The 15,212-nt window shown below is 42.2% G+C and overlaps 1 protein-coding gene across 2 annotated transcripts in view; it reads left to right on the top strand.

The window, feature by feature from the left end:
* Nucleotides 1–7,669, top strand: part of Ptpn2 (protein tyrosine phosphatase non-receptor type 2) — a 66,554-nt gene extending 58,885 nt beyond the window's left edge. The window contains exons 9-10 of one of the 2 annotated variants that reach the window (XM_021214427.1): nt 30–131; nt 7,295–7,669. In XM_021214427.1, coding sequence (XP_021070086.1) covers nt 30–131; nt 7,295–7,316 — 124 coding nt within the window. In that variant the 3' untranslated portion in view covers nt 7,317–7,669. Of the gene's footprint in view, nt 1–29; nt 809–7,294 lie in introns of those variants that run through there. The other variant, XM_021214426.2, reaches the window with a different exon arrangement.
* The last annotated feature ends 7,543 nt before the right edge of the window (nt 7,670–15,212 follow it).

The raw sequence follows: 15,212 nt of genomic DNA, 5'->3' as shown, positions 1-15,212 counted from the left end.
GATACTCACTTGGTTATGTCTGTTCACAGCATTCTACGGAAACGTATTCGAGAGGATAGAAAGGCTACGACGGCTCAGAAGGTGCAGCAGATGAAACAGAGGCTAAATGAAACTGAACGAAAAAGAAAAAGGTGGTTATATTGGCAACCTATTCTCACTAAGATGGGGTTTGTGTCAGTCATTTTGGTTGGCGCTTTGGTTGGCTGGACATTGCTTTTTCAGTAAAATGTATAAATTAACAGTTTTTCCCAGCACCTTTCTGCACTAGTAGCTGACAGTGGTGCATTAATCTCAAGGGTTTGTTAGCAATGCCTCATACCCAGAAACACTGCGCTAGAGTAGACATCAGCCAGACAAGGGTTATTACAGTCACAAGCCCAGCATCTCAGGACTCTTCACTGCAGGCTCCTCTGAAACCCAGACTGTCAATGGCTCACAATAAAGACAAGCATGCTTGTTGGAAACTGTTACTTCTTACAGCTGCGTTCACACCAGTATATTGAGAAATCCTTTATCACAAGGATTGGCTTTTGGAGGCCTTCTGGATTTTAACCTGCACTTGATATAAGCAATAAACATTGTGGCATTTTTCTACATTATTAATGGAAAGAAAATATCCTTTAAACAATGTATGTAATGAGTAATGTACTGTTGAAATGGGCATTACAACTTTATATAACCATTTTAGGGTAAATATATTTTATAAGTACCTATTTAATCTTACTTTTGTAGTTAAATGTACTTTTTAAAGGTTCAATTTGAAAGTCTGTTATCATAGAAAAATAAATTGTATGTTGACTCAGTTGTATACTGAATACATTTTCCCTTTCCTAAGCAGACATTTGATAGAGGCAGTTGAAACTATAAGCAAGCTAAGTCTACTACACATTCTTATTTCCTTTCTATTTTATGCTTTATCTTATTTTGAAAAGAAAAACAAAAATTTTCTAAACATGTCATTGAAGGAAATTGGTTTTTTCTGGGATAGTTAAGTGACAGTTGGTTAAAACATAGTTGAAAACAAACAAAAAATTGGTTCCTGCAGGATGTGGTAGCACACACAGTGCTCAGGAAGCTAAAACAAGAGGCTCAATGGTTTGAAGCCAGCCAAAACTACATAGCAAGGTCCTATCTTTAAAGATAAAAGAAAAATAGAGGTGGTGGAGGAGAGATCCGAAAACACCAAGAATAAGAAATCGATTCTTAGCCATATTTAACGGAGCAAACCTGTCATCTCAGCTCTTGGGAGACAGAGGCAGAAGGCTCACAAGTTCAAGGCCAGCTTCAACTACATAGCTAGCCCCAGAGTTTGGGGCCAGCCAAGACTGCAAGAAACACTGTCTCAGAAACTGAAGTGGTTTAAAAACATTTTGATTTCTGTAAAGTAAAGCCCATGCATGACTACACTGTTAATTTTTTGTGAAAATGTTAATGTAACTACCCAGACGGGATAAATTATGGTTAGTAAGTTAAAGGAACCAGTGTTTTATACTTTTGATTTCAGTTCACTAGACTGAAATTTTGAAGTAAAAAAAGAATTAATTTCTTTATAAGTTCAATAAATAGTACGATGGTGTACAAACTTATATTGTCCCTTACCTTTGTAATGAATATTTTAAAAGCATAACCACTAATTGGGTTTTGGTGGTTTCAAACCCCGCTTGGTGGAAAGGTTCCAAACTGCTAGGACAGCATTGCTGCTTCATCTCTTATATATCACGTAAAAGTGCGTTGTAAATCTTTTAATAGCTTTAAATGAGACAGTTAATTTTTTAATGCAGTTTGAACACCATAGGTATAGCTAGAAATTGTGAATGGCCTTGAAAAGCAGTCTCAAAAAGCATATAATGTATGTGTGTGTCCTGATTCAGTATAGCTCTGTCCTATAGTATAATGTGTATGTCCTGACTCAGTATAGCTGTCCTAAAGCTTTGAAATGGAGAGCGGGTAAGAAGGATGTCTCCTCTTGTCTGTTTACTCCCGTGTTTAAATGGAGGCTTTAGAATTAGATGGCTGTTGGTTTTGAGCTTTCTAATACTTATTGACTTGTTTTTCCAAAATGTAGTATGTTATCCTACTAGACCTTATTAAAACTTACAGTTGAAGCCAGATAAAGTGGCATACTCCTTTAATCTCAACACTAAGAAGGCCAAGACAGACAGATCCCTGTGAGTTCAAGGCTAGCCTGGTCCACATAACAAGTTCCCAGCCAGCCAGAAATATACATTGAGATCCTGTCTTGAAAGAAAGCAATCCAACTGAAGATAGCCTCAGCTTAAACAACTTCCCACAAGAAAATACTGATAAGACTGTGACCGGTCCTTCCTTGGACGATGTGCTTTCCAGAGCTGTCGTTGAGCACCACTCTTTCTGTGTCTTGTGTGTACTTGATGTTTCTGAGGACTCCTTTGGCTTAGAGAATCCTCAGTGCTCCTCCCTGGAGCCCGTCTTTTTCCCTTGAGCACATCTTTAAGGATGAGTTTTAACGGGAGAGCTTCGAAGTAACACTGTCATGCTGCTTACTAAAGGTACATGGTCTGTGGTGACCGTGCCACCGGTACCATCCTGAGCTTGTATGAGATGTGCTGTGCTTATGAGAGAAGAGTGCTGGGCAGAGAAGGGATGCTAGCAATTTCTAATGGGTCCACGGCTTTAAATGCAGTGTGCATCAGTCTCGGTATCTGCTTATTTTAATTAATTTAGGAATAATAGTTTGACTTGGATCAAATTCTGTTTTTGTTTTGTTTTGTTTTGTTGGTTTTTCTTTTTCTTTTTCTTAAATTTATTTATTATTATATGTAAGTACAATGTAGCTGTCTTCAGACACACCAGAAGAGGGTGTCAGATCTCATTATGGATGGTTGAGAGCCACCATGTGGTTGCTGGGATTTGAACCCAGGACCTCCGGAAGAACAGTCAGTGCTCTTAACCGCTGAGCCATCTCACCAGACCTGTTTTTTGTTTTTAAATTGGGAAAAGAAATGGGCTTTTTAAAGGGGCTTATTATTTACTGGAAAGAATCCTCAATTCCTATTTCTTCCCACCTTGCTGTAATGCCATGGTCAGTGGTCACACTTGTGGTCATGCCTGTGGATATGTGTTCCTTCTCAAGATTCACCAGGTACTGTGTTATTTCTGCCTCCTGATTTCTATCCATGCTCAAACCTAAAGTGTAAAAGTACATTCCTTTTTAAGAATATACATATGCATCATTTCTCACGTTCAGCAGAAACTTTACACATTTGTCAAGTTTTCCATGGTTCTCGGTTCTTCTACCTTTTTATCCATTCCGTTATGTGTCGCCTCATGTATCAAACAGTGAACATGAAAAGATGTGAAGACGTGTATTAATCAATTTTTGTCCAAACAGCTGTGCTTTGAAGATGTGTCAGAGGAAAGGACCTAATTCCTGAGCTCATCTTACAGGCACTTGGCTTGGTCCTTTGTCTTAAACTAAAGCTAGTGGTATGAGTTCAGAACTGTGTCCCATGTTTTAAATTATGACCTGGAACAGCCCTCTGGTTGTCATTTCATTTCCTTGTTTGCTTTTAGCACCAGTCCCAGGGTGCTGGTTACCATTTTCTGCCAGGCACAGAAAGGCTACAGCTAATTGCCTTAAAAATAGCTCTGGCTAGATTCTGCAGAGAGATGGGAAACTAATGGCAGTAAAAGTGGATTTTTTTTTTTTAATTTTTTTTTTTGCCATTGTATACAATCCACTTAACAAGTTTACATTTCCCTCAAGACATTGCAGACTAAAGATCTACATTGCGTTAATTTGTTACTTACTGATACAAATCTTTATTTGTAGTTGTTGTTTTGGGTAGGTTTGTATATTCTTTTTTTGTGTGTGTGTGTTGAAATAGTACCTTGCCATTGTCCAAGCCTGGCCATAAAACTCAGCTCAATGACTTTCCTGCCTCAACCTGTTGAGTAGCTAACACCACAGGCACTCAAATATAAATCTTTTTTTTTTTAGATTTATTTATTTATTATATGTAAGTACACTGTAGCTGTCTTCAGACACTCCAGAAGAGGGCCTCAGATCTTGTTATGGATGGTTGTGAGCCACCATGTGGTTGCTGGGATTTGAACTCTGGACCTTCGGAAGAGCAGTCGGGTGCTCTTACTCACTGAGCCATCTCACCAGCCCTCAAATATAAATCTTAAAGAGACTATTTTAAAACTGTAGATAAGCTTTCAGACCGTTAGGCAAGCTTGGTTCATACCTCCTTCTAGTAGGGCCATCTTTGGGTCCTGGTGAGTAAGTAGTCTATATATCTGTGGGAAGAAAGGGCTCCTCAGGGCCTTCATCTGGCTGAACTTGTTTCATCTGTTCATAGCATGGAACAAAATACCAACAGAAATGTCCATTTTATTTACATGCCAACACCTAACAAAGTCTCTTATTTTTGAGACTCCTTAATATGACTGTCATAGAATCTTGTATATACTTTTTTTTTTCAAAATAGAAATTATTTTTTTTCTCATTAAATTTGTCATCTTATTACTTGAAATGCAGGCCTTGGTATTGGCAGTGGCTTGCTCCTGAGGAGGCCTGTTCCATCCACTGGTCCCTGAACGCACTCGTTTGAGTCGGATGCCATAGTTCTTCACACTGGTCTTTGGCTTATACCATGCAGTGACAGCACAGACTGCATTAGCACCACACCTAGAGTCACAGCTGTCTCTAATTGTCCCCTGAATATTGAATGAGACACTCAGGCTGTGCCCTCATTCATTGCTGCTCTGCCCGGGCTCCTGTCCCCAATCAGAGGATTTGCCTGGTGGCCAGTGGTCTTCCTTCCTGTGCCTGGAACAGCTTCAAGCCTTCTGCATTAGTGCTTTCTCTTCTGCATTAGTGCTGTTGGGAAGAAGACCCGATGTTCTCCACATGTTGGGGTTTTTTCCTGGCTGTCATTGTCCCAACACAGTGCCATCAGGCAGTGTGAGCAGTGCTTAAGTGGAAAGCTTGACTTGCCTAAAGGGCTTTGTGTAAGCTGAGTTAGGATTTAAAGAGCCTGGACCATCTATCTGAGTTCTGACTTTGAAGCTGCTTGGTTGTAAAGTTCACAGTTGATTCTGAGGTGTGAGGCCACCGTCACTGGTAGGGTCTGCTTGGGTGCTGTCTGCTTTACATGTATCTGTTTTGTTGGGGACTGCTGCAAGGAGAATTGCATGGGAATTCTCTTCTTTTCCTTTACAGAGGCTACTTAAGAAGCATCGAATTATTTGTAGTCACTCATTAGGCATAGACTTTTTTTTTCAGACCCATGAGGCTGTTGATATTTTAAATGACTATTTTAAAAAGTCTTTCAGTTTGGAAAGGTGAGGAGAGGAAGCCTAGGTAAGTTCCTTTAAAGCATGCTTGACTCACCGCTGTTAGCCCTGGACAGTCTCAGTCGGATGCTAGTGTAAATGTCGTGTGGCAAAACAACTTTTAATGCAGTCTGATTTTCCCTCTAACATGGGCAAGGAAGAATACACCAGCGTTTGCCACTGCAGCACAGAAAACAGCCAGCCCCCGGGATACCCACGTAGCTCATTGCTTGGTTTGCTAACCCATTTTATTTTTGCCTTATTAAAAATAAAATGGTGAAAATCCATTCAAATGAATATAATAGAATTATCTAAAAAGCCATTTATCTTAATAGTCTTACAAATAAAGTCATTTCTTAGAAGCTATTCCATTGATTTCCTCTTATTTTGCTACCCCTAAACACTATTTGAAAAGAAGTAATGCGTTTCAAAAACCACAGTGTGTCTGTTAAATGGCAGATTTATTATTCTTGGTAAATGTGTATTTAACAAACAGTAGGAAAGAATAACTCTGTGTGTGTGTGTGTGAGAGAGAGAGAGGGGGGGGGGGGGGGNGGGAGAGAGAGAGAGAGAGAGAGGGAGGGAGAGAGAGAAAGAGAGAGAGAACTTGACAACACTTTAGATAATGCCAGCCGTGTTTTCAGATAAGAAACCCGAGTGGAGGAGTGACTCACACCTTATCTTCCAGCCTATGCAGATAGAGCTGAGATGCGGACTCCAGGCTGTGGTTTCAGTACCTCCAAGGCTCAGGCTGGTCTCCTTGTGCTACTCCACTGTTCTGCACTTCGTGAATTTACTTAAACCAGATGTTTAAGTGGGGAAATAGCAGACACCCCACTAGGGGAGAAATTCCTTTTACAATACTTCACTGGCAGTGGCATACTAGAACGTTTCTGTGCCAAAGCCCCACTTCATTCCTTTCTGTTCCGTACCACATTCTGCCAGAGTCAGAACCAGCCATTTGGTTCCAGGTCCATATCTAAAGAGTATGGTTCCCTAATGACAACACTGCAGAGAATCAGTGTTGGAAAATCAAACAAGACTTTGTAGACCACCACAGGGGCTTGGTAGATCTGCCTGCCTTTGGAGAAACAAGCCAGTAAACAGGAAGACCTTCATTCTCGTGATTGGGGAGGAGTACTACGTGGTGGAGATCTAGTTTATTTTCTGTTTATACATGTGATACAAGAAGTGACAAGTATTTACATAGGTAGAGAGGGAGGGTGGAGGGAGGGAGGGGCTGGGAGTGGTACAAAAATGGAAATACCTTTAATCTTCCAAAAGGTTTGGCCACTGGCAAATAATTGAAATATCAGCAAAGACTACTGTTCTTAATGGTCACTCCCTCTGGCTCTCTGTTTAAATGGCCCTCCCCAGCATTAAATTGCACTGAACTGTCATGTTTTACTTAGTTTTAGTAGTTACAATCATTAGTATTCTCCTTCAGGAGAAGATATAAATGCTGGAAATCCGATTCAGAGATATAAGCCAACTTTATGTGCAAACTTGATATTTAAGCTGTTTCTAGCAGTGTTACAGTGATTGTCCAAACTGGATTAGACTTTTGCATTGAAATCAAAGTATGGGTAAGTCTAGCACATGTAATAAAACCTTGCTATTTCTTGTGGCTACATTATTTATTTATTTTTTAAAAACTTGTCTGTCTCTTAGCCTATCATGTGGAGGTCATTTCTTGAGTAAGACGGGATGGCCTAAAAGATTAAGTGTGTAGTTACTGAAGAAGTGAGTCCTGGCGCCTCAGAGCGGTCTGTCTCGCAGTCCTGCTTCCATCTGGAAACCTGCCATTCTGGGAAGAAGCACTTGATCAAGTGCTTGGATGTGCCATGTTGGAATGATTTTTGTTGTTGTTGTTGACCTTTTAGTTCAGTGTCAGTTCTTTCATGTCTGTATCTGTGTACATCTGTGTGTGTGGTGGCTATGGATTGAATAGATGACTTCTTATTTTATGTTTTAGGCCAAGATTGACAGACACCTAACTGTTCATGACTTGAGCCTGTTCTGCAGCTATAACATTTGAACCTTTGATGTGCAAAGCAAGACCTGAAGCCCACTCCGGAAACTAAAGTGAGGCTTGCTAACCCTGTAGATTGCCTCACAAGTTGTCTGTTTACAAAGTAAGCTTTCCATCCAGGGGATGAAGAACGCCACCAGCAGAAGACTTGCAAACCCTTTAATTTGATGTATTGTTTTTTTAACATGTGTATGAAATGTAGAAAGATGTAAAGGAAATAAATTAGGAGCGACTACTTTGTATTGTACTGCCATTCCTAATGTATTTTTATACTTTTTGGCAGCATTAAATATTTTTATTAAATAGACTATGTTGGTTTGTGTGTGTGTGCGTGTGTGTGTGTGTTATCTCAGGTCAGCCGCAATTCAAATTGTGAATATTTTCACATGGGTTTACTCAATTTTTTTATAGCTAGAATCTGGCATTCAAATTGAAATCAGTTCAAAGTATAGGTCACTCGGCTTCGGCTTCCCTTCAGTAGTCTTCTTATCCTGAGTAATAATGGCTAGGCAGAATCCACAACAGAAAAGTCACAACATTGCCGTTGTTACTTAGGAAAACGTCAGTCTTAACTGTACTTGCAGTAGCATTGCTTTGTGGTCAGCATTCGACTCAGTAAGCCCAACAGTACCTAGAGGCTTTTTACACCGTCGACTTCCTGTGTTGGACACCACATTCCCAAGCCCAAGCATTTCCTTATGTAGAGATGCCAGAGAGTTTCCCTCCCACCTGCGGCCTTTGGCTTAGTTCCCATCTATCTGCACAGTGAATGTTGGGTTTTAAATGTGCTTTAATCAATTGTCAGATGACAGTGACACTTGGTAGCTGGAGAAACTCAAACCACATGGTATTCATACAATACTTTCAGGAAGTGTATCACAGTTTGGCCATTTATAAACATACCTAATCCATCCTTTAAAAATCTTACATGTGAGCCGGGCATGGTGGCGCATGCCTTTAATCCCAGCACTCGGGAGACAGAGGCAGGCGGATTTCTGAGTTCAAGGCCAGCCTGGTGTACAAAGTGAGTTCCAGGACAGGCAGGGCTACACAGAGAAACCCTGTCTTGAAAAACCATGTATGTCAAGTTTATCCTTCCTTAAAAGCTTACTGCCCCGCAGAGTGGCATAGCAGGCTGTCTTTCCAGTGTCAAAAGAATTGCCCTTTAACTCATTCTCCTTCCTCTCTGATCCTTACCTCATCAGCATCTGTCTTTTTTACCTTCACCCTCTCTCCCAGAAATCCCAAAAGATCTTTACTTACACTATAGTCATAGAAGGCCCATGCAGCTTCTGGTAATGAGAGTCTGTACTCCTGAAACTCCTAGGCATCCCTGGCTTTTCTCCCACTCGGTTCTGTTTCCAAAGACTCCATCTTCGGCTCTATGGATTTAACATACTGATGATCTCTTCTCTGGGCAAATCTAGATTATACACTGAAGTTGATTACATGCAATATCTTAAACCCCAGGCCAGATCTCTATTCAGAGCTACAAACCTTAAGTCCGCATCCCTAACTGGATGCTTAACTTCCACATTGAACATAGCCCATATTCCCTCTATTCCGTTTGCTCTGCCTCATGGTAAACTTGAAAGTCCTTCCTACTTCCTCCACATAGGCTCTGTGCTCACTGGTCACAGACAGCTAACCCTGCACTCTGACTGTTGCCCTTGTCCCTGTCGTGGTTTAAGTTTCATTACAGTGTGGTCTGTAGCAGAGACTTCTCTCCAAATAGGGTCTGCTGCATGTTTATACCAATCCTCTGCACAGCTTCCCATGGATGTTCCAGAAGTTGGCATCAGTATGTTTCCTCATTTCACCTTAGTTTGTTTATGTGGAGTAGGTGGGTGTATGTAGTAGGTGGCACTAGGCACGCCCTTGGTGCACATATGTATGTACATGTAAGCACAATTCTCATAACTACATCTAAAAATTTTTTTTCAGTATAACCACAAGGTATGATGGCTTATAGCTGTAATTCCAACACTCAAGAAACTGAGGCAGGAGACCAAATTGAGTTCAAGGCTACTGTGGGTTTCAGAACAAAACATTATTTTTTTAAAGGTTAAAATTAAGATTACTTTTTAAAATAAGGTTATTCTGAAACAGTCTCTACGCTGTCCTAGAACTCACTATTGCAGACCTCACAGAGATCTGCTTTCTCTACTTCCAGAGAGCTGGGATTCAAGGCATGTGCCACCACAGGCTTTAAAATTAAGCATTTTAGGGCTGGCAAGATGGTTCAGTGGTTAAAGCCACTGACTGCTCCTCCGAAGGTCCTGAGCTCAAATCCCAGCAACCACATGGTGGCTCACAACTACTTGTAATGAGATCTGACTCCCTCTTCTGGTGAGTCTGAAGACAGCTACAGTGTACTTAATAAATGGTTGGGCCTTACTGAGCAGAGGTCCTAAAAATTCAATTCCCAACAACCACATGAAGGCTCACAACCATCTGTACAGGTACAGTGTACTCACATAAATTTTTTTTTTTAAATTAAGCATTTTAAAATGTGAGGTATTGTAGAGAAACTGAGTTCCTATTAATAGTCTTCTGACACATACACAAACTGCTAAGAGAAAAGGTTGGTTTTGCTGGGGAGGTGGGAGCCATCCTGGATGAGAATGAGGGGCTGGAAGATACAATGGTGTCTTACTGTACACAGGAAGCACTCAGTCTAAATAAATGCTCACCAAACACAGCAGGACATGAGATTTAGTTTCAAACATGATGATTCGACATGAAGATATGAATGCCCTTAACAGATGCATACTGCACCTGTGGTGCATTGTCACGCATGTCAACTCCAGGAAAGCCTGTGCATGCAGCATGCACCATCGTGTCAGCCCACTGAACATTCCCCTTGAGCTGGAACAACGTGGCACACAATGAGTTCAAGGCCAACCTAAGCTAATTTCTAAGTTGGTGAGACTCTCTTAAAAAACAAAACAAAACAAAACAAAAAAACACACAACAGCCGGGCGTGGTGGCCCACACCTTTAATCCCAGCACTGAGGAGGCAGAGGCAGGTGGATTTCTGAGTTCGAGGCCAGCCTGGTCTACAAAGTGAGTTCCAGAGAAACCCTGTCTCAAAAAAAACAAAAAAACACTGGTGGCCCACACCTTTAATCCCAGCACTGAGGAGGCAGAGGCAGGTGGATTTCTGAGTTCGAGGCCAGCCTGGTCTACAAAGTGAGTTCCAGGACAGCCAGGGCTACACAGAGAAACCCTATCTTGAAAAAAAACCAAAAAAAAAAAAAAAAAACAAACAAACAAACACAAAAGCCAAGAGCCCCCTGTAGGCGGGGCTCATGTCCTTCCCATTTGTACTATGTATGCTTCCTCAGAATGTCACTTTGCAGTGATGACAGAGCCTGCCTTTCCATGCCAGTTTCTCTTACTCTATAGATATTTAAACTCTATGTGTCCTGCAGTTCAGCAATCCACCCAGTGCCTATACAAGCTCCTCACATGGATAGCTTTGACAACTACTACTGAGGACAGCTCTTCAGGATCAAGGCTGAGCCCATGCCACATGCTGGCTTTCAGAGCCCTCCCCCTCCCCCATTCCTGTCTGCTCTGGAAGACCCTTCAAGGATCAGACCTGCAAGATCCACCACCATTCCCTTCAAGGGGAGTTTAGCTTTGGGGGATTTTCCACAGAAAGTAGGAGAATGTTTTAATAATGGATTTTATAAAAATTCTGAGCTCCGCATGATGGGACACACTTTTAGTTCCAGCATACAGGTGGTAGAGGCAGGTAGATCTCTCTGAGTTTAAGGACAGCCCGGTCCATATGAGTTCCAGAACAGCCAGCTCTTTGATGTAGACCCTGACTCAAGAAAAAAAAAAAAGAAAGTGAAATGGAGTCAGAGCAAGGCCACTCTGAAAAAAGATGATGGTGGCCTAGATCAGCATCGGTATAGGCTGGCAGCTGACCTCAGGTATGAATACAGTGAGAATCCCCAGGACTTCCCAGGACCTGTGCAAGCCAAGACCAAGGAGGAGCAGGCTGCACAGCTTGCAGGGCTACTGTGAGATGCCTGCCTGCCCTGTCCAGGAGGGACACAGATGCCAAGTAGAGAGCAGGAGAAAATGAGAACCATCTGATACCAGCTAAAGCCACGTATTACTTCATTTCAAAAACATTGGAAAATAAGTATTAACCATTTCAAACCTTACTGAATTACTATTCTTTTCTATTTTAATTATGAACCGATAACTTATACTTACTTGTATTGATGGGGTATGAAGTGAGGTTATGATTCATGGAAACCGTGAATAAATAACTCAAGCCAATTATCCATCATTTCAACTATTTCTCATTTTTATGTTAAGATTACTTATTACTTTCAACAGTTACGTGTACAGCACAGTACATGGTCATATTCACCATATGTAGTCTATCTCAGAGAAAACCATTTCTCCTGTCTAATTGAGGCCTCCTCTTTGATAGTGATCTCCTTATCTTTTTCCCAACGCCCACAGTCTGGCTGGCACCATTTTCATCTCTGCTCCTGTGATCCCACTTGTTTAGCTCCCACAGTGTTTGGCTAGTCTTGACTTATTCCACCAGGCACAGAGTACCCAGCTCCATCCATATCATCATAAATAAGAAAATGTTTCTTTTTGTTTTCTGTTTTGAGACAAGGTCTTCTGTAGGCCAGGTTGGCATCAAACTTGCTTTGTAGCTAAGGATAACCATGAACTTCTGATCCTCCTGATTATATCCCACAAGTGTCAGGCATGTGCCATCATTCCTGGTTTTAAAACTTCTGGCCAGGTGATAGTGGCACACACCTTTAATCCCAGTACGTGGGAAGCAGAGACAGGTGGATCTCTTGAGTTTGAGGCCAGCCTGATCTACAGAGTGAGCTCCAGGGCAGGTAGGGCTCCACAGAGAAACCCTAGAAGTATGTCACTTTGCATGAGGGCACGTGACAGGAAGGGTGACTAGGGAATATTTTACATTTGTTTTATTTTGAAATTTTTATACTGAGATTATATTTATTTATTATTTATTTATTTATTTTGAGAGGGGGTTTGAGACAGGGTTTCTCTGTGGAGCCCTGGCTGTCCTGGAACTCACTCTGTAGACCAGGGTGGCCTCGAGCTCAGAAATCCGCCTGCCTCTGCCTCCCAAGTGGTGGGATTAAAGGTGTGCGCCACCACTGCCCGGCTGAGAGTATATTTATTACTTATAATTCAACAATTGGAAGAGGGAGAGAGAGAGAGAGAGAGAGAGAGAGAGAGAGAGAGAGAGAAAAAGAAGGAGAATTGGAAGAGAGAGAGAGAGAGAGAGAGAGAGAGAGAGAGAGAGAGAGAGAGAGAGAGAGAGAGAGAGAGAGAGAGAGAGAGAGAGCACATGCCCAGAAGAGGGAGTCAGATTCTCTGGGGCTTGAGCAACCTGAGCTGAATGTAATTCCATTTTGTCTTAAGACTTCAGTGGGCTTTTGTTTGTTGAAGTTCTCATTGCTCTTCTGTGTGTGCCAGGATCTCATGTAGCCCTGATTGGTCTCAAACTCCCCATGTAGTTGAAGCTGACCCTGAACTCCTGACCCTCCTGTGTCTACTTCCTAAGTGCTGGTGTTGCAAGCTTGTGCCACCAGGCCTGGCTTCAGTGTTTGCTTGTGTCACTCCACCCTGTTCTTCTCAGAGAGCAGTGAGGAAAGTCAGGTTCAAATCCTGACCTAGTCCATAACAACCTTTAGAGGAGGTTGGAAGGTTTATCAGTGACTTCTAAATCTTTCTCCTAAAACCAAAAAGCATCCCTGCATTGGTGGGGTAATGTTTGCTCTCTGGACCCAGGATAACTGAGCTTTTGACAGACACCTGTGCCTTCTGACCTCATCTTGCCCGAGTCAACTGAGTTCCTACTAGGGATGACATAGTCAAGACACAAGTCATGTGTCTATCAAGAAGGGAGGCCAGAACTCGGTTCTCACCTGACCTCACCCAGGCCACTTGAGAAGCACAGATGGTTCTTCTCAGAGAGATGCTCAGAATGGCACGGAATCCATTCAGGTAGGCCCACTGTCTGGTTGAGCTATTCTGAGCTCTGCAATGTCCCTAATACAGTTATCATGGCCACTACATGTGAAAGCCTTCAGGCAGAAAGGGCATGGCGGGCGTGCTCTGCTTTCCAGGCAAGCAGAGAGAACGGATCCATGGGGCTTGAACTCCTAGCGTCAGGCTAGGCAGCAGGAACCGTCGTTCCCCATCAAGCTGGATTTGATAATTTTTTCTTTTTTTTTTTCTTACACTAAGCTCTCATAATTCCAATTCTTTTGTATTTGTTAAGATCTGCTCTGAAGCATGGAATAAAACCACTTTTAGAGGTTCCACAGGCTGCTGACAAGAGGTGTATTCCTTCTGTTAAATGGAAGTCTGTAGGTTATCTGTTAAGTCCATTTGGTCTAATGTAGTTTAACTCTGAAGTTTTTTCACTTATTTTGTTTGGATGATCTACCAAGAGATTAACAGCAAGATACTGAAATCATCTACTATGGTCCTATCAGGAGTAGACTGACTTCCCAGGCCCTTTAGTGTTTATTATATGAAACTGGGGACTCTGATGTTCACTGCGTATAACCGTTAAGTTTTCCTAAGAATTGCTTAGTTTGACCAGATGGCAGCAGATGTGATTGGCTTGGGCATCTGGCCCTAGTGGCGCCTTTAAGAATTCTTAGTTCTTAGTGGGGTAGTTAGTGGTGGCACATGCCTTTAATCCCAGCAATTGGGAAGCAGAGGATTTCTGAGTTCGAGGCCAGCCTGGTCTACAGAATGAGTTTCAGGATAGCCAGGGCTATACAGAGAAACCCTGTCAAAAAAAAAAAAAAAAAAAAAAAAAAAAGAGAATTCTTAGCTGTTAGAACTTGACCCTATGACCTTCAGTATTGGTGGTTGCCTCTTGGATTTCTGGGAACAGAATCAGATATACACACACACAGACACACACACACACACAGAGCTGAGAAAGGAAATTGGGTTAGCAGAGTGAGAAGAAACGGCAGTTGGTGGAAGAGACATTGTTAAGAGTCACTTAAACAAGGAGAAGCTGAGCTGAGAGGCTAGGACAGTTATAGTTTAGAAATATCAGTACTGGGGAAGCTGGGAGGAGGGGCTGTTTATGTTTAAGCAGATTCAGGTGGGGAGTGGTTGGGAGAAACATCTGAAGGAGCTGGGCAGGGAACTGGGAGGAGCAGTTGGAAAAGTAATTAGATCAGGGGTCTCTCTCCCTGTCCTTCTTCCATTGCTATCTAGTGTTAGGGGGTGAAACTGGGGTGCAGCGGGGGTAAAAGAATAAACCATAAAGTAGCAAAACCCAGCTATGGCACACACCTTTAACCCTAGCACTTCAGAGACAGAGGCAGAGGCAACAGAACTGAGTCTGAGGCCAGCCTTGTCTACACAGTGAGTTCCAGGACAGCCAGGGCTACACACATGAAAAACAAATTGGTTTCACAAGTAGTAACCTTTTCCCTCCCTAGTTTTATCTGACATCGCTGTATTAGTTATTAGAATGACAAGGGCTTCTGATCGCAGCCTTTGTAGGGTGTGTGGACTTGTTTTTTTTGTTGTTTGTTTTTCGAGACAGTGTTTCTCTGTGTAGCCGTGACTGTCCTGGAACTCAATCTGTAGACCAGGCTGGCCTCAAACCCAGAAATCCGCCAGCCTCTGCCTCCCAAACGCTGGGATCAAAGGCGTGCGCCACCACTGCCTGGCAGTCTGTGGACTTCTCACCTCTCAAGTAAAGTAAAGCAAAGTGGGCCTCTCTTCCACTAGGTTTGTGACAATTATTATAGCAGAAGTAGAAAGTTAATACAGTACTGATTGGAAAGGGATATTTTTCAGATAAAAC

This window comes from Mus pahari, chromosome 15 (genome assembly GCF_900095145.1).
Source record: "Mus pahari chromosome 15, PAHARI_EIJ_v1.1, whole genome shotgun sequence".
Classification (NCBI taxonomy): domain Eukaryota; kingdom Metazoa; phylum Chordata; class Mammalia; order Rodentia; family Muridae; genus Mus; species Mus pahari.
The sequence above is the reverse complement of the archived record's forward strand: the minus strand, read 5'-3'. Positions and strand labels throughout refer to the sequence as shown.